Consider the following 18,346-nt stretch of genomic DNA (forward strand, 5'->3'; position numbering starts at 1 on the left):
GAGATTAGGAGCACTCCCTTTAAGAGTGTGCTCCTAATCTCAGCTCGTTACCTGTATAAAAGACACCTGGGAGCCAGAAATCTTTCTGATTGAGAGGGGGTCAAATACTTATTTCCCTCATTAAAATGCAAATCAATGTAGAACATTTTTGACATTCGTTTTTCTGGATTTTTGTTGTTGTTGTTAAACTATCTCCTCACTGTTCAAATAAACCTACCATTAAAATTATAGACTGATCATTTCTTTGTCAGTGGGCAAACGTAGAAAATCAGCAGGGGATCAATACTTTTTTCCCCTCACTGTATATAACGTTAGTTAGCGTAAGCTGTTTTTTCCGTTCGCTTCAATTCGCCAAGCATAGAGTATATATGGTCATTCAATAAACAAAATACAGTCAAATATAACCACTACAAAACGTACGTTTTTGATAAGAGAATTGCCAGGCAGCATCGGCAGCGCCATAGTGGCAGAGAACTCCTTCCGTCCTTCCCCAGTTTCAGGTTGCCATGGAGCGTGCCGGTTATCCTCCGTTGCCCGGCAACAGTGCAGCGTCAGAATCTAGGGTTTCAGTTTAATTTTTTTGCAACATTCTTCTCTGAAAATGGTAACACTGTACAGGAACATTTTGCAATATTGCAACAACATTTGGAAATAATATACAATTTCAATGACATAGTAACGATGACTTGAAAGATAAATACTTGCTCATTAAAGTAATTTAACTCAAATTGGAGGGCAGGAAAATATCTGCGCCTTAAACTCAAAGCACCATAGGAAGTTTAGTTTATTAGGATCCCTATTAGCTACAGCACTCTGCACATGCAGCACCTACTCTTCCTGGAGTCCACATAAAACATTCAAATACATGACAAAGTACAGAACAGTAATAGACAAGAACAATAAAAAATAAGTTATATATAGGAAAGACACCAAGAGACAACAAAAATAGAATTTACACACTATACATACATATTCATATTCTTATATACAGTACAGGTAAATTAGATCTTTAGAAATAGTAGAGGCGCTGTGATACAATGTTTTTATCTGTTTTTTAAAGCTAAACTTGACACAGACATAGGCCTATTCTTTCATTTGAAAACAAGAAAGAAAGCCATGATTGTTGGTTGCATTTGGTCTTTTATATTAAGAATATATACACAAACTACAACAGCATTGTAATTCAATAACAAAGGTAAATTGCTTTCCTGTGAAAGAGAAAACACAAAAGAGGCTATATTACCTCCAAGCAAATATTGCACTGCTCGTAAAGGCAAAACAAAGATAGTCATGGTAATCCTAAATCAATAAATATAATGTGATTGAAGTATTAACTCATACAATGAATGAAAATGGCATATGTTGTGCAAACATGTAGCACTGCATGACTTGGGTATACTTGCGGTGTAGGACTATATTGACCAGAAAACACTCCAAAGAACTAGACCCAAATGTAATCAATAAGTTCCCGCATTGCAGCCCAATTAGGTGTGTATGTGTAACAAGTGAAACAGTACACTGTGCATATACTGTACACATGCATAAAGTTCTGATGAAGACCACACAGTTGATCTCAATAAATACAGCATCAATCGCAGTGTTTTACATCTTCCTATCCTTTTTACATATGTACATACGTCAATCTCCAGCACCAGCTCAAAGCCATTGGAGTATGTTTCTATCTTTTCATATGATGAATATATGAATCAGAGTGAGTCAGGAACACTGGATCCCATCTACAGGGTTGCAACACCTGTGTGCTCTTATCGCGTTTTGATGAATAACTGTTTTATTGACCAGCGTTTCCCACAGGACCCACTGGCTAGTTCCTTTTGGGTTGTACCCAATTGCCTTGAGTTGGGGGCTAAAGCCTAGCTAGAAACACGGTTTTGTTTATATGGTGGAGCAGCAGGATATCTTGATTCCAGTTTCTATCAGGTGGTGCTAAAACCATGCAATTACATGGTAGATAGACAGGTAGGTATTGTGAAACAGTACAGTAAGTACACATTACAGAGTATTTACAACTGTGTTACCTGTTTGCGGGTTGTGTAATTGGCTCATTTTGATATATTGTGCTGTGCATCTGTTCTTGTTGTTCCCATCACCTTTTTAAAAGGGCACTTCATTTCACAGCCACACCTCTCAAGTGATTCCTATATAAAACTGCAGGCCCCTGTTGTGTTCTTAGGATGCCAGCCCAAGCAAGAAGCCTCCGAAGAATCCACTGGTGACGATAATGTTTGTCTTCACAAACTCTGTGGACTGGGAGAGAGATAGAGATAAATAACGGTATTAAAATATAAGAAAGGTGCAATATCCTTTTAAGACAAATAACAAATCTGAATGCATATGGATAATTGATCCTTTGACTTAGTAGCCTAGTCTGTACAAGTAGGCAGAATTTGTATTATGTCAGTATGAATGTAGTTCAATTCACACTGCTTTGTCATGCACAAATCAAATCAAATCAAATGTTATGTGTCACATGCGCCGAATACAGCAGGTGTAGGGCTACCTGGTCGATAAAAGAGTTGAGCTCTGGTACAGCCCTGTCGGCTTTCCTCTTCAGGTGCCTCTTGGCTTTGTTGACATCCTTCTCCACTCTCTTCCAGTCCACCTGCACATAGCCACTGTGGTTGGCTATCTGGAGAATAGAATAGAGTTTTTTTATTTTCGGGACTATTAAAAAAACTAAGCAAAAATGCTATGTAAAATAATCTATGACAATAAGGATTTTAGCTAATAGTATTGTAGCTAAAGAGCAAGCTTCTCTTCACAGTGGGTGACCAGCATGTGAAATAACTCATTTAGACTTGTATACTGTACATTAAAAACTTGTGGTGATTTCCTACCTGTAATAACAGGAATCCTCCACCCACAGCGGTGGCTGCGATCTTCCCCACCTTCTGGAAAAGATATCCTGCACACCTGGCAGCGAGAGACAATGCAAAACTCAAATTAAACCCTATCCTGCATGTAGTACACTAAACAGGGCAATAGAATCCTCTACAGAGGAAGCCTGTATTTTGATCATACCATGCATTAAAGTAGAGTAGCACTGACCACCATGTGAGAGAGATATCAAATGATAAAGAACAGTCCTGAGGATGCTCTGTTGTATAATCAATATAGGCTACCTTGGCCTGCAGGACTTACCAGCCACTCACACCACCCAGTGCTATTTGTGTGGCCACCGAATACTTCTCAGCCATAGGACCCGAATTGTTCCCACCAAATAGGCAGCCCCACCATTGTTGACGCCTGGCATATTGTGTCAGGTCGACCACCTCATATGTGTCCTCATTCTCTGGGTCTTGGGACGGGAGACACAAAGTAGAGCACTTTATGTACAAGAGGCGAACAATTGGCAGTAGCACAAGTATTAATATCCCCGCCAGACGTTTTGGCTGATTGTGCCATATTCCATTGGCAAGTCTGTTTCGTTTTCGTGAGAAACAGTATAAATGAAGTAACGTAAAACCATGTTGGAAGGAGAGGATTATGAGTCTGATTTCTTACAGGCACATCTTGGCATAATAATCCATTCGCGTATGTGGGGAAATAAAACGTAAAATTGCACAGTGTTATAACGTGGTAACAATGTTGCAACTGTAGCCATTCCTACTTATCTTGATATAATCTATGACGTTGATACATTGAAACACACCGAGTGAGTGCGATCAGAGACCGAGAGAGTAGACCTAACAGTTTTTTTAGCGAGTAGGTTGCCACATATTTGACATATGTGGATATGATTTAATGTTCTATAGCGTACATCTAAGATGGAAATATGGGTCCAAATATGGAAACATAAAGGTCGTTTTTGGTTTGAGAGCGACACTTACCCTCTTCACGATCCGCCATTTTGGAGTGTCTTGACTTGAATGATGTTGACAAATGCTGTCACAGGCGTGATGGGATACATGGTTTGCATAGTTTGTCACACAGTCAAACAGAATTTCATGCATTTAAAAAATATCCCTCTAATTATTGATCTTATTAGAATGTATCAATACAGTTTAGAATTTAATGCAGCTTTCATAAATGTAGGTTGGCTCACAAATAAATAAAACTGACATATTAACAAATAAAATGTTTTACCCCCCCAAAAATGTATAGCTTACAAAATATACAACTGCACACAGTGAATGCAACAGCACAGAATAGGCTACTTCAGTCTGTTATTTTGGAGCAGGATTATAGCTATAATAGAGTCGGGTCTGTAGCCTTTGCAATAAATGACTTATTAATGTTTTAATGTTTTTTGTGTATTTCATATTAACATTCATCAGAGTGATTTATGGGTAATATACCCTGTGGTACTATTGTATGGTATGTAATATGACAACTGTACAGTATGACACTATGACAACTGGACTGGTATTCTGGGAGATGTTTTAGTATTACACATAATCTAACTCAATATCTCCAATATCTAAGAGCTCTTGAGCTTTATGTAACTAAGCCTATTCTATGACTTCATGGTCGGTTATTATTTCCTTTATATTGAAAAGACACAATCTGGAGTCTGTGTTTCATCCCTTTGGCAGCCCACCCATTTAATGGACAGATTTTAATTAGATAACTTTTGCACCTGGAGTTTATCAATCGAACTGGAAAGTGACCTCTGCTCTGAGTTATCAAGTCTGATGGACGAAGCCACATCGTCTGCAGGAGACAACAACAACAGCCAGCAGGATCAAGGCTCCCCATATACTTCATCCAATACCCAAATCTTCACCTTATGTCATTATGAGTTGAACATTGGTAACAACCCCAACTCTCCAAGGCCTGTTGTGTTGTGATGGGCATGTTTAGTCAGCTCCCATATGAGTACTCCAGCATCAGACCATTTAGAGAAGCTTCAAGTTTTACTGTTACGTGCACACGTACAGTGAAATGCCTTTCCTGCAAGTTCTAGTCTGGCATATGTCTGAAGATACAGCATCTTGCCTACAATGGCATTGGCATCTTGCAAAAATAAACACATTTGTCTATGCTAACACTTGTAACACTTAGCACTTATATACAGTACAAGTCAAACGTTTTGACACACCTACTCATTCAAGGGTTTTTCTTTATTTGTACTATTTTCTACATTGTAGAATAATAGTGAAGACATCAAACTATGAAATAACACACATGGCATCATGTAGTAACCAAAAAAGTGTTACACAAATCAAAATATATTTTATATTCTTCAAAATAGCCACCCTTTGCCTTGATGACAGATTTTCAAACTCTTGGCATTCTCTGAAGTATTACATACTATAATTTTGTAAATCACACACAGCATTGTTATAGCAAACAGTGATAACAAAGCAATCACATCAGATAAAATAGTAATAGCAACACTGTAGCATTCATGCATAATCCTTGGCAACCAACTGACCTGTACCCCCTCCCATCCGTTCTCTCCGGAATCCTTGGGACGTCCATACCCCCCATGTAGTTTCGATTTCAAATGGTCAAGGTAAGGGTTAACGTTAGGGTTAGGTAACTAGACTTTCCTAGTTAAAAAAATAAAATAAAGGTAAGGGTTGTGTTAAAAGTTTATAGTAAAGGTTAGGATTAGGGTTTAGTGTAGGGACGCCCCAAGGATCCCAAATTATCACTAACCATACTGGCAACATTTGAAAAGGACAGTTACCTTAACCAATAAGATACCTCAAAGTAGACCTACAAAAAACGTAATACTAATCACAATACAACATGGGAAACCAATCGAAAGAAGCTGTGGAACTGCGTAAAGTTCAGGGTTTGTTATTCATGTGTGTGAGGAACGACACCCAAGAAAAATGAAGTCACATGATAACGCACAGATACATTCGTTGGTCACAGTGAAGCGAGGGCGTTTCTACGGTGGCGGCGTGCATTCGCCTATGTGACACAATTACAACAACTTTGAGCTGGTGTGGGGGGAAGTTTACTATATTACCAAATAACGTCCTATCGTAAAAACCGGCATCAACTCTACTCCATGCATTATTTGGCAATTACATACATTTAGTATTTTGTGTACAATCATGCGATAAGGCTTTTTTGGACGTGTCTTGTTTTCCTTCAGGATTTGGCAATCACTCGGCTGAGCTAGCTACGTTTTCAGTCCTACATACCGTGGTGTACTTTCGTTCTTGTTATATTTTTGGTGGAGTTTGTCGCCCGCTTCCCTGTTCCTTTTCTATGAAATCGTGCGGAGTGTCGCTCGGCGCTGCTGGTGATGAGGAAAAGAAAATGGCGGCGGGAAAAGCGAATGAAATCGAATTGGACTTTCCGAAGCTAACAGCTCAGGAGAGAGACAGCTTGGTCGAAATTGACAGGTTAGCGAATGAACAATGCATTTGCTTTCTTTGTCTACGTTTTTGTGTATTGAGTTTTCGTACATTAAAGTCTTTTAAAACGACGTATATGTCCCAAGTAATACGGAACCGCCTGTGTTGTCCTCTGCTTGCAGTTCACTATTTGGATTTCAGAGGCTTCATGAAGATGGCGCCAGAACGAAGGCCTTGCTGTTAAAGGTATGTCACAGATAGGACCAGAGTCGCCCCTCCGCTGTCACTCCTGATTTGTGCATATCTGGAATAAGTGTCAGGGACCTGCTGGATATTTAACCACAATCCCCTTCCATTAGTTAGAAGCCCAGGCGCACAAGTGGGTGGATATTACGTTAATGAATTCTCTTTCCAGTCAGTGTGAATTATAGTTGTATCTTGACAAAATGTGGAAAAGTGGCACCGGACATTTGTCCGGCAGCATTTAAACTTAACTAACGTTACAGGACAGTTGAGAAATGCATTGGGTGCGTAACCTGATTACGGCGTCCACCCACGGTTCTCATAATGACACAAGTCACATTTAGATTATCGTAATTAATTTTAAGAGGATGTAACTGTAGGATGCAACTGCGTGCGTCCTTACCAAATTCTGATGCGCATTTAAACATGTTAGAATAACTGCCACATTTACTTTTCCTCAGCCAACAACACCAGTAATGAACAGCAAAATCACTAACCTATGTCAATCTACTATCCCCCATAGTAGAAAAGTTTACATTCTGTTGGTCAGTTTTTCGTTATGTGCGAGAAAGAAATGGCCTATTCCAAACCGACTCAGGGACAGTTGTGGGAAGATGATTCTTAAATTCATACTACCAGTATGAATACTAGGCTACATCTGACAAAAATGTGAATGCAATGATGCTGATGCAACAGAACAGAATGTTGATAAAACTATTTTTCTTCTCATTATAAGCGAAGCAATGTGCACAAGGCAGTAGGCTACATACTAATGTTCGTTCCTTAAAGTGGAACTGATGGAGTTTTAAGTACTTTGCAGATATGAAACAGACAATCATCAGTCAAAAATATAAATTTCCCAGTTTATGTGACAAAACCAACTTTATAAGAGGTTTTAGTAATAGGTTCTGTTTTCCTCAACATTCCATGACATGACTAAGGTATTGTTGGCAGAATAGATGGATTATATATATATATATAAATATATATATGATGGAAGCATTTCAATGCTTGATTATAATTCACCAATACATTTAATTCACACTCACTCCAGTGTTTAATTGCTAAATTGTAATGACTTCGCCACTACGGCCTATTTATTGCCTTAACACCCTAAACTTACCTCATTTGCACACACTGTATATATATTTTTTTCTATTGTGTTATTGACTGTAGGTTTGTTTATTCCATGTGTAACTCTGTGTTGTTTGTGTAGCACTGCTTTGCTTTATCTTGGCCAGGTCGCAGTTGAAAATGAGAACTTGTTCTCAGCTGGCCTACCTGGTTAAATAAAGGTGAAATTTTTTTAAAAAAAATACAATTTCTTGGTAGTCCAAAAATATTGCTATCCGGATGTAAATCACAGCTGATCTGGTACATTGTTTGCTGCCTCCATTGGGATGCACTGTTTTAGTTTCAATGGCTCAATATAAAAATAAAAAAAATGGAATAATGTAACTAAGGCTGGGAATGTCAATACAATCAAACTAGCAAAGATCACAAGTCTATCATAACGTGACTAATAGGCTAGCACATCTGTTTATGTAGCAAGCTAAAAACACGGAGCCTAACATTAGCAACATGTCATTGGAGGAGTGGGTGAGTGACACTTTTTCCCCTCATTGTTTTTTGGTGGCTTTACTATACTCAGCTAGAGATACAGGTGTCATTTGGTTAGCTAGCAAGAACTTGAACAACTGTTATCCAGTTAGCATATCGCTTGCTTTCGCAAATTCACTCTCGCTATCTACTCCTATTTCAAAGCACTCTCGTCTGAGTGTGCAAGAGCGCAGAATGACTGATGAATTTACGAAAGCGCAACACCCACTAAATATGACCGACCGGGGTCAGTAAACGTAGGCAAAGAAAGTAATAGTTAGTCAAGAACGCTCTAGATAACATGTAAACAGCCTAACTAGCTCTGCCAGGGTGAGTAAAATGGTCAGAGTAAGGTGTTGTCTCATTTGTGTTTGGAAATACTGTAGCAAGTTAGCTTTGGGTGCTTGTTTGGGACAAGCATGTATTGTTGTCAGCCAAGCTGCAGAAGGACGAGTAGGCTACAATTCCCCATCGTTTCAGTGCAATTTTGAGGGTTTATGTAATGTTCCTTCGTTATATTTTAGCTCTTCTTTCTCGGTCTAGCATAAGTTGTTGATCTTTTTGTTGATATGCATGACTGAGGGAGAGAGAGCCTACCTTTTTCATGGTTGTTTGATCAATAGGACTGTGAAGTTCCCAAATGTATGAGGACTCCCAAGTGGTATTTACATATTTGCAGAAATCCATTCATGTGTATTTTGTGGCTTTTGGCAAATGTGTTCTAATGATGTAAAGTCATGCTGTTGTTACTGCCTGTAAACACACAGTCTAGTTCAAAGTAAATGATGGCAGGCCTGTGTGGCAAATAAAGGTCTATTGTAGCTATGATTGGCTATGGCTTCTAGTCCTGGACGAAACAGATGGTTTTATTTGCTTCAGTGTCTATTAATTGTCCAAACGCACGTCCACTTTCCCACTCTGTATTCTATAGCATTTTCACAAACTCCTTAGTATATGTTAGGGATGCACGATATATCGATGAACATATTGGAATCGGACAATATTTGCTAAAAATGCCAACATCGACCCGATGTCTCGTTTAACGGCGATGTGCAAAACCGATGTTAAAGCTGATGTGCATAACTATATAACGTAGGCACATGACGTAATGGCACCATATAAAATTTAGCGCTACACGTGCAACACAGCATTCCTAACCTAGCCCACAATGTCTGCTGTGTGGATCGAGCAGTCAACAAGTCGAGCAGTCATTTGAAAGAGTAAGAACATTTCAGTGAGACAACTCAAAGGCGAAATCCATTAACCTCTCTCGGGTATGTGGGACGAAATTGTCCCACCTAGTCAACAGCCAGTGGAATCGTGTGGCGCGATATTCAAAAACCTTAAAAATGCTATAACTTCAATTTCTCAAACATATTACTATTTTACACCATTTTAAAGACAAGACTCTCGTTAATCTAACCACATTGTCCGATTTCAAAAAGGCTTTACAACGAAAGCAAAACATTAGATTATGTCAGGAGAGTACCCAGCCAGAAATAATCAGACACCCATTTTTCAAGCTAGCATATAATGTCACAAAAACAAAACCACAGCTAAATGCAGCTCTAACCTTTGATGATCTTCATCAGATGACACTCCTAGGACATTATGTTATACAATACATGCATGTTTTGTTCAATCAAGTTCATATTTATATCAAAAAGCAGCTTTTTACATTAGCATGTGATGTTCAGAACTAGCAAACATACCGAAAACTTCCGGTGAATTTACTAAATTACTCACAATAAACATTCACAAAAAACATAACAATTATTTTAAGAATTATAGATACAGAACTCCTTTATGCAATCGCGGTGTCAGATTTTATAATAGCTTTTCGGCAAAAGCACATTTTGCAATATTCTGAGTAGATAGCTCGCCATCACGGGCTAGCTAATTTGACACCCACCAAGTTTGGCGTTCACTAAACTCAGAATTACTATAAGAAAAATTGGATTACCTTTGCTGTTCTTCGTCAGAATGCACTCCCAGGACTTCTACATCAACCACAAATGTTGTTTTGGTTCAAAATAATCCATAGTTATGTTCAAATATCCTCTGTTTTGTCCGTGCGTTCAGGTCCCTATCCGAACGGTGACGCGCGGACGCATGTCGTGACAAAAAATGTCTAAATATTCCATTACCGTACTTCCAAGCATGTCAAACGCTGTTTAAAATCAATTTTTATGCGATTTTTCTCGTAAAATAGCGATAATATTCCGACCGGTAGACGTTGTTTTCGTTCAAAGACTGAAAGAAGAAAATTGTGTCTTCATGTGCACACGCGCGCCCGTGTCATTGTTCTCAGATCAACCACTTTCCAAATGCGCTACTGTTTTTCAGCCAGGGACTGCAGAGTCATCATTCCCCGTTCTGGCGCCTTCTGAGAGCCTATGGGAGCCTTAGAAAATGTCACGTTACAGCAGAGATCCTCTGTTTTCGATAAAGAGGCTATAGAAGGCCAAGAAATGGTCAGAGAGGGCACTTCCTGTATAGAATCTTCTCAGGTTTTGGCCTGCCATATGAGTTCTGTTATACTCACAGACACCATTCAAACAGTTTTAGAAACTTTAGGGTGTTTTCTATCAAAATCAAACAATTATATGCATTTTCTAGTTTCTGGGCAGGAGTAATAACCAGATTAAATCAGGTACGTTTTTTATCCGGACGTGAAAATACTGCCCCCTACCCAAGAGAGGTTAACGCCAAGATAATGGAATTCATTGCCCTTGACAATCAACCGCTCTCTGTCGTGGGTGATGTTGGCTTTTGCAAAATGTTCGAGAACCGGTACACACTACCAAGTGCGCTATTTTTCAAATGTTGCCCTACCGGAGTTACATAGTAATAGCGTCACTGCTATTAGCTTCACGACTGATATTTGGACCAGCGATATCAGCCCCTATCACAGTGCGTGGTCAAGGATTTTGTACTGAGGAAAGTCGTATTGCATGCTCATGAATGTGCTGGTTGTCATACCGCTGCTGCAACTTGGAAACATCAACACACTAGCTAGCGCCAATCGAACAACTGACTCGAGAAATAAGCTCATCAACTGTGTCTGCAGCAGACGTCATGACATTGAAACGCCTGCTCAACAAGACTGCTGACACAGACTGTGAACAAGCTATTCGGTTGCTGCGGGGGGTGCAGAGCTGTTGGCCAGGGTAGCCAGGTGGAAAGCATGGCCAGCCATAGAAAAATGTTTTATTGAAATTCTCGATTTTCGGGGATTTATCGGTGGTGACAGTGTTTCCTAGCCTCAGTGCAGTAGGCAGCTGGGAGGAGGTGCTCTTTTTGTCCATGGACTTTACTGTGTCCCAAAACCTTTTGTAATTTGTGCTGTAGGATGCAAATCTATATTTTAATAATCTAGCCTTTGCTTTCCTAACTGACTGTGTATATTGGTCCCTAACTTCCCTGAAAAGTTGCATATCGCGGGGGCTATTCGATGCTAATGCAGTACGCCACTGGATGTTTTTGTGCTGGTCAAGGGAAGTCAAGTCTGGGGTGAACCAAGGGCTTTATCTGTTCTTAGTTCTACATTTTTTGAATGGGGCATGCTTATTTAAGATGGTGAGGAAAGCACTTTTAAGGAATAACCAGGCATCCTCTACTGATTGGATGAGGTCAATATCCTTCCAGGATACCTGGGTCAGGTTGATTAGACAGGCCTGCTCGCTGAAGTGTTTTAGGGAGCGTTTGACCGCAGATCCATTATTGACGCAGGCAATGAGGCAGTGATCGCTGAGATCCTGGTTGAAGACAGCAGAGGTGTATTTAGAGGGTAGGTTGGTCAGGATGATATCTATGAGGGTGGCCGTGTTTATGGATTTGGGGTTGTACCTGGTAGTTACCTTGATAATTTGTGTGAGATTGAGTGCATCTAGCTTAGATTGTAGGATGGCCGGGGTGTTAAGCATATCCCATATTTAGGTCACCTAAAAGTACGAACTCTGAAGATAAATGGGGGTCAATCAATTCGTATATGGAGTCCAGGGCACAACTGGGGCTGAGGGGGGTCTATAGCAAGCGGCAACAGTTAGACTTATTTCTGGAAAGGTGGATTTTTAGAAGTAGAAGCTCGAACTGTTTAGGCACAGACCTGGATATCATGACAGAACTCTGCAGACAATCTCTGCCGTAGATTGCAACCCGCCCCCTTTGGCAGTTCTATCTTGGTGGAAAATGTTTTAGTTGGATGGAAATTTCAGAATTTTTGGTGAGCTTCCTAAGCCAGGATTCAGACACGGCTAGGACATCAGGGTTGGCAGAGTGTGCTAAAGCAGTGAATTAAACAAACTTAGGGAGGAGGCTTCTGATGTTAACATGCATGAAACCATGGCTTTTACGGTTACAGAAGTCAACAAATGATAGTACCTGGGGAATAGGTGTGGAACTGGGGGCTACAGGGCCTGGGTTAACCTCTACATCACCAGAGGAGGAGTAGGATAAGGGTATGGATAAAGGCTATAAGGACTGGTTGTCTAGTGCGTTGGGAACAGAGAATAAAAGGAGCAGCTTTCTGGGTGTGGTAGAATAGATTCAGGGCATAATGTACAGACAAGGGTATGGTAGGATGTGAGTACAGTGGAGGTAAACCTAGGTTTTGAGTGATGAGAGGTTTAGTCTCTGGTGGGACCAGTTAAGCCAGGTGAGGTCTCCACATGTGTGGGGAGTGGGACAAAAGAGCTATCTAAGGCAAGGTGAGCGGGACTGAGGGCTCTACAGTGAAATATAACAATACGGACTAGCCGACAGCAGTAGACAAGGCATATTTACATTAGCGAGAAGCATAAAGTAGTCACAAGTGTTGATCGGGAGATCTAAGACGACAACGGTTAAATGACGACGAATGGGCAGAGCGGGTCTGTTAGGTACATACAGGACCTGAGTTCGAGGTTGGGGCCGACAGATAAACAAAATGAGGTACCATGTTATTGAAATAGTCCAGGGGGCATCAGCTGTGTGCCCGAGTGATCATAGTGTCCAATGAACAGCAATAGGTGAGTCAGGGAGCCGTTCAGTAGTCAGTACTACGCTAGGCGAGTGGGAGACACGGCGCTTAGAAAGCTAGTGGGCCGGGCAAGAAGATAGGTCTTCGGCGGCATCGCGGAAAAAGCCTGTTGAGACCACATCGGGTGACCACGTCGGCAGACCAGTCGTGATGGATCGGCGGGGCTCCGCGTCGACAACAAAGGGTCCAGGCCAATTGGGAAAAGAGCTATTGTAGCCCTAGAATTAGCTGGTATATGGCCCTAGCTCGTGGCTAGCTCAAGGCTAACTGGTGCTTGCTTCGGGACAGAGGCGTTAGCTAACAGTAGCCACTCGGTAGCAGCTAGCTAGCTGCGATGATCCTGTGTAATGATCCAGAGCGGCAACAATCTGGTGATGTGGTAGGGAGAAGCAGTCCGATATGCTCTGTGTTGATATCGCGCTGTGCAGACTGGCATGTATTGTCTGAGCTAAAGCTGGCGGTGTCCGAGCTAAAACGTGAAGACCGCAAGCTGTGGCTAACAAAGACTAGTAGCTAGTTAGCTGGCTAGCAGCTGACGAAGGTTCCTGTTATATGGAATTAAAATAGCAGATCCGTACCACATTGGGTGAGGTGGGTTGCAGGATATTTAGTTCGTAGATAGAAATACAAGAAAAAATAACACATGGAATCTTGTAGTAACCAAAAAAGTGTTAAACAAATCACAATATATTTTATATTTGAGGTTCTTCAAATAGCTACCCTTTGCCAAGAGTGGGCAAAGCTGTCATCAAGGCATTCTCTCAACCAGCTTCACCTGGAATGCTTTTCCAACAATCTTGAAGGAGTTCCCACAAATGCTGAGCACTTCTTGGCTGCTTTTCAATCACTCTGCTGTCCGACTCATCCCAAACCATCTCAATTGGGTTGAGGTCGGGTGATTGTGGAGGCCAGGTCATCTGATGCAGCATTCCATCACTCTCCTTCTTTGTCAAATAGCCCTTTCACAGCCTGGAGGTGTGTTGGGTCATTGTTCTGTTGAGTGCCTCCCGAGTACCTTAGACCAATGCACCACTAGGGAGGCCCCACAAATTATTTCATTTAGAATTGTTGCACAATGATTGGGCTTATGAATGCACGTTTTACTGCAGCAGCAACAGGAGCTGTAGCAGCAGCTCTCGCACTCTGACAGATTCTCTGCTTAAGCTAGGCTCTGTCTGTATGCTGTGCGTGTGATAAATAATCATAGCGACTAACAAAAATACACGTCCCAATTTTAATTCCACAAAATAATGTAAATTAACCCGGCCAAATGTATTTAAATTGACTGGTATTTTCACAAATGAATAGGCTAAAAATCATATTTCTTTGGGGCTTAAAGCTGGCTATTACCGGCTAACGGAAACCTCGGTTGACTATCATCAGTAGTGTTGTCACGATACCAGAATTTTGACTTCGATACCAGATTTAGTATCACGATACCAAAACGATACCGCGGCAGAAGCGTATTAGCTAATGTCACAGAATAATCACTGGGCATACTGATTTCCTATACTGTGTATTTTGTAGGCTATTTAAACATGTCATATTATAACGCTCACATGAGTGTAATGCGTGGAGGTATGTTTTCGTTAGAAACCATGCTGTTGGCATTTTCTGTCCTCTCGTTTGTTTCTCAAAAGTGGCTGTGTCAGCTGCAAGCGCAAGTAGCCTGGGTAGCTTACTGCTGCCCCATTGAGAAGACTCGGACAAATTACTAGACAGACTTGATCCTCTCAATCCGTGTATGACGGGAGACAGATTTGACAGAAGTCCCGAAAGTAACAAAAATGTTGTGTTCTAGTATCAAAAGTACTGATGTTTCAGTATACCGTGCAACACTAATCACCAGTCACCATGCACTTATACCATAACACAATTACATGGTAGCTAGCTACTTCATATTAAAGGGGCAATCATCAGTTACTATATCCCTTTTTGGACTTATAAAATAATATGATTCTTGAAGAATATAACTTAGAAACACCCCATGAGCTTAGTTCAACTGTCGTATCCCACCAGAACCCAAAATATAAGCTTGTTTTACTCTGTAAACAAAGAAAAGGTAATCAAACACTACATAGTTAAAACTATAATTTTGATATCATGGATGGTCAGTGCTTGCATCCATAGCTCTCTCTATGAATTTGAGTGGTTAAAGTTCTCCAGCCCCATCACTCAGCTTTCTACCAAACCAGGGACGGGAGACAGCTTTGTTATTGTTTTTACGTAATTTACGTACAGGAATGCTTGCTAATAAGCAACAACACATTTTTTGCAGTGTTGTTTTTCTGTGTTGGTGACAGACTTCATAGCTCAAATGTTCCATTCATATTGGAACTGTCCCATCATATAAACGTGTCAAGCTCAAATAAACTGCTGTTTGATCAGAGCTTGTCGTGGGGGAGGCGAGGCTGGTGGACTCCACACTTACTACTAGGTTACCTACAGACGCATGGCTGATGAAGGGCAGGCCTGTTACTTAATGGTCTACGGCTCCTGTTTGTCTGTTCTTTATATATTGAGTTTTTGTTCAGTAAAAGAGTGGCCCAATCACTGGCCACTTTAGTAAATGGCTCACTAGTCACTTTAAACAATGCCACTTTAAATAATGTTTACATATCTTACATCACTCATATCATATGTATATACTGTATTTTATACCATCTACTGCACCTTGCCTATGCTGCTCAGCCATCGCTCATCCATATATTTATATGTACATATTCTCATACACCCATTTAGATTTGTGTGTATTAGGTAGTTGTTTAGGAATTGTTAGATTACTTGTTAGATATTACTGCATTGTCGGAACTAGAAGCACAAGCATTTTGCTACACTCGCATTAACATCTGCTAACCATGTGTATGTGACCAATGAAATTTGCTTTGACATTGAGGATACAGGGTTATTGAAAATGGAGAATCTGTTGAGCTGCCTAGAACTTGCCACGGTGTCCCTATCAGATTTTGCACTGGGAGCCAAATCAAGTAATCATCAATCAAAGTTGTTGGTTTCTCAGGCGGGTAAACTATTAGATTTTGAAATATGACAACTCCATACATGGCGCTGATTTCCTGTGCCCTGTATTTTGTAGGTTAGTTCACTCACAGCCTAGTGTAGGTTTTTAGTGTTTATTTTTTTAGAGAGTGTTTGCATGGTAACATTGTTGGTTTATAAATGTTTTGCTTTTATATGTAGGGTAGGCCTAGCTAGTTAGCTGGGAGTTAGTAGTAAGGCTACCACTTTCCTCATGGTTAATGGCAATTCAGTGTGTAATGATGACCAATCTGAAGCATTGTGACGTCTTGTAACACATCAAACAAAGAAACCACTCCATAGCATGACCCAAGACAAACCCACCGTGCGGTTCTGAGTCTGACCCACTATGTTGAAAACCATTGACCTAACTTCATCAACTTCAGAATGCAACACTGTAACACTACGTTAATATTAGCCCTGTAATATATATTTGATTGATTGAGTAATGACCCACCCTGTGAGGAGATGAAGGCGGGCCCGGCACCATGCAGGGCAGAGAGAGCTCTGCTGCTGGAGCTAAAGACATGTCACTTCATTTTTTATATAACCTTTATTTAACTTGGCAAGTCAGTTAAGAACAAATTCTTATTTACAATGACGGCCTACCAAAAGGCAACAGGCCTCCTGCGGGGACAGGGGCCTGGGATTAAAATAAATAAATACAATATAAATAGGACAAAACACACATCACAACGAGAGAGACAACACAACACTACATAAAGAGAAACCTAAAGCAGCAACACAACATCATAACATGGTAGCAACATAACATGGTAGCATCTTAACATGGTAGCAGCACAAAACATGGTAGAAACATTATTGGGCAGGGACTTCGGACCACTTGGCATCCAGCCAGTACGCCACTACACTTTCCTTTTTTAAACCCTCCTCTCTTGGCACATGGCAGGCTTTCAGCTGATAATTAAGGCATGAAAACAGAGTGTTAGCCAGCTCTGGACCTGCTCCAGAAAGGGGGATAGAGTGGGGACGTAAAAGTGTTGCCCTGGATTGGAAGGCTTTGATTGGTTACTGTACTGTGCGCACTAGTTCCTATTACAGAGAGAAACTGTCAACTGTTGTTTTTTCATATCAATGGATGGACAAACAGGACGGGAAAGCTTGACGTAGGCTACCCTTTTATTAGGGCATGTTTGGAGATACTATAGTAGCTTGCTTTGCTTGGACATTTGACAGACATTTGATTAGTTAACTTGGCGTTGTTAGTTTGGATTGTATCCAGATGTTGATACCGTTTCTGTGCCATGTGAGGTCGACCGATTGTGATTTTTCAACGCCGATGCTGATTATTGGAGGACCAAAAAAAGCTGATACCAATTAATCGGCCATTTTTTAAAATGTATTTGTAATAGTGACAATTGCAACTAGAGGTCGACCGATTATGATTTTAATACCGATTATTGGAGGACCAAAAAAGCTGATACCGATTTTAATCGGCCGTTTATTTTTTTATTTTTTATAATGACAATTACAACAATACTGAATGAACACTTATTTTAACTTAATATAGTACATCAATAAAATCAATTTAGCCTCAAATAAATAATGAAACATGTTCAATTTGGTTTAAATAATGCAAAACAAAGTGTTGGAGAAGAAAGTAAAAGTGCAATATGTGCCATGTAAGAAAGCTAATGTTTAAGTGCCTTGCTCAGAACATGGGAACATATGAAAGCTAGTGGTTCCTTTTAACATGAGTCTTCAATATTCCCAGGTAAGAAGTTTTAGGTTGTAGTTATTATATTATTATAGGAATTATAGGACTATTTCTCTCTATACGATTTGTATTTCATATACGTTTGACTATTGGATGTTCTTATAGGCACTTTAGTATTGCCAGTGTAACAGTATAGCTTCCGTCCCTCTCCTCGCTCCTACCTGGGCTCAAACCAGGAACACATCGACAACAGCCACCCTCGAAGCAGCGTTACCTATGCAGAGGAAGGGAAAAAACTACTCCAAGTCTCAGAGCGAGTGACGTTTGAAACGCTGTTAGCGTGCACCTGGCTAACTAGCTAGCCATTTCACATCGGTTACACAAGCCTAATCTCGGGAGTTGATAGGCTTGATGTCATAAACAGCACAATGCTTGAAGCATTGCGAAGAGCTGCTGGCAAACGCACGAAATTGCTGTTTGAATGAATGCTTACGA

The 18,346-nt window shown here is 40.5% G+C and overlaps 2 protein-coding genes across 6 annotated transcripts in view; one reads left to right on the forward strand and one right to left on the reverse strand.

Annotated features, from left to right (window-relative positions):
- Positions 1 to 766: 766 nt before the first annotated feature.
- On the reverse strand, positions 767 to 3,939 carry LOC106586791 (FUN14 domain-containing protein 1). Its single transcript, XM_014174446.2, has 5 exons — positions 3,849 to 3,939; positions 3,160 to 3,316; positions 2,856 to 2,931; positions 2,519 to 2,647; positions 767 to 2,265 (listed from the first exon to the last, which is right to left on the reverse strand). Exons 1-5 carry the CDS (start codon positions 3,865 to 3,867, stop codon positions 2,188 to 2,190), a joined length of 459 nt encoding a protein of 152 aa, XP_014029921.1. The 5' UTR covers positions 3,868 to 3,939; the 3' UTR covers positions 767 to 2,187.
- Positions 3,940 to 5,872: 1,933 nt separating this feature from the next.
- LOC106586785 (lysine-specific demethylase 6A) overlaps positions 5,873 to 18,346 on the forward strand; it is a 113,898-nt gene continuing 101,424 nt past the window's right edge. For all 5 annotated transcript variants that reach the window (XM_014174411.2, XM_014174415.2, XM_014174412.2 and 2 more), the window contains exons 1-2: positions 5,873 to 6,323; positions 6,458 to 6,521. In XM_014174411.2, the coding sequence (XP_014029886.2) occupies positions 6,187 to 6,323; positions 6,458 to 6,521 (201 nt within the window). In that variant the 5' untranslated portion in view covers positions 5,873 to 6,186. The remainder of the gene's footprint in view (positions 6,324 to 6,457; positions 6,522 to 18,346) is intronic.

Source organism: Salmo salar, chromosome ssa25 (assembly GCF_905237065.1).
Source record: "Salmo salar chromosome ssa25, Ssal_v3.1, whole genome shotgun sequence".
NCBI classification, from domain to species: Eukaryota; Metazoa; Chordata; class Actinopteri; order Salmoniformes; family Salmonidae; genus Salmo; species Salmo salar.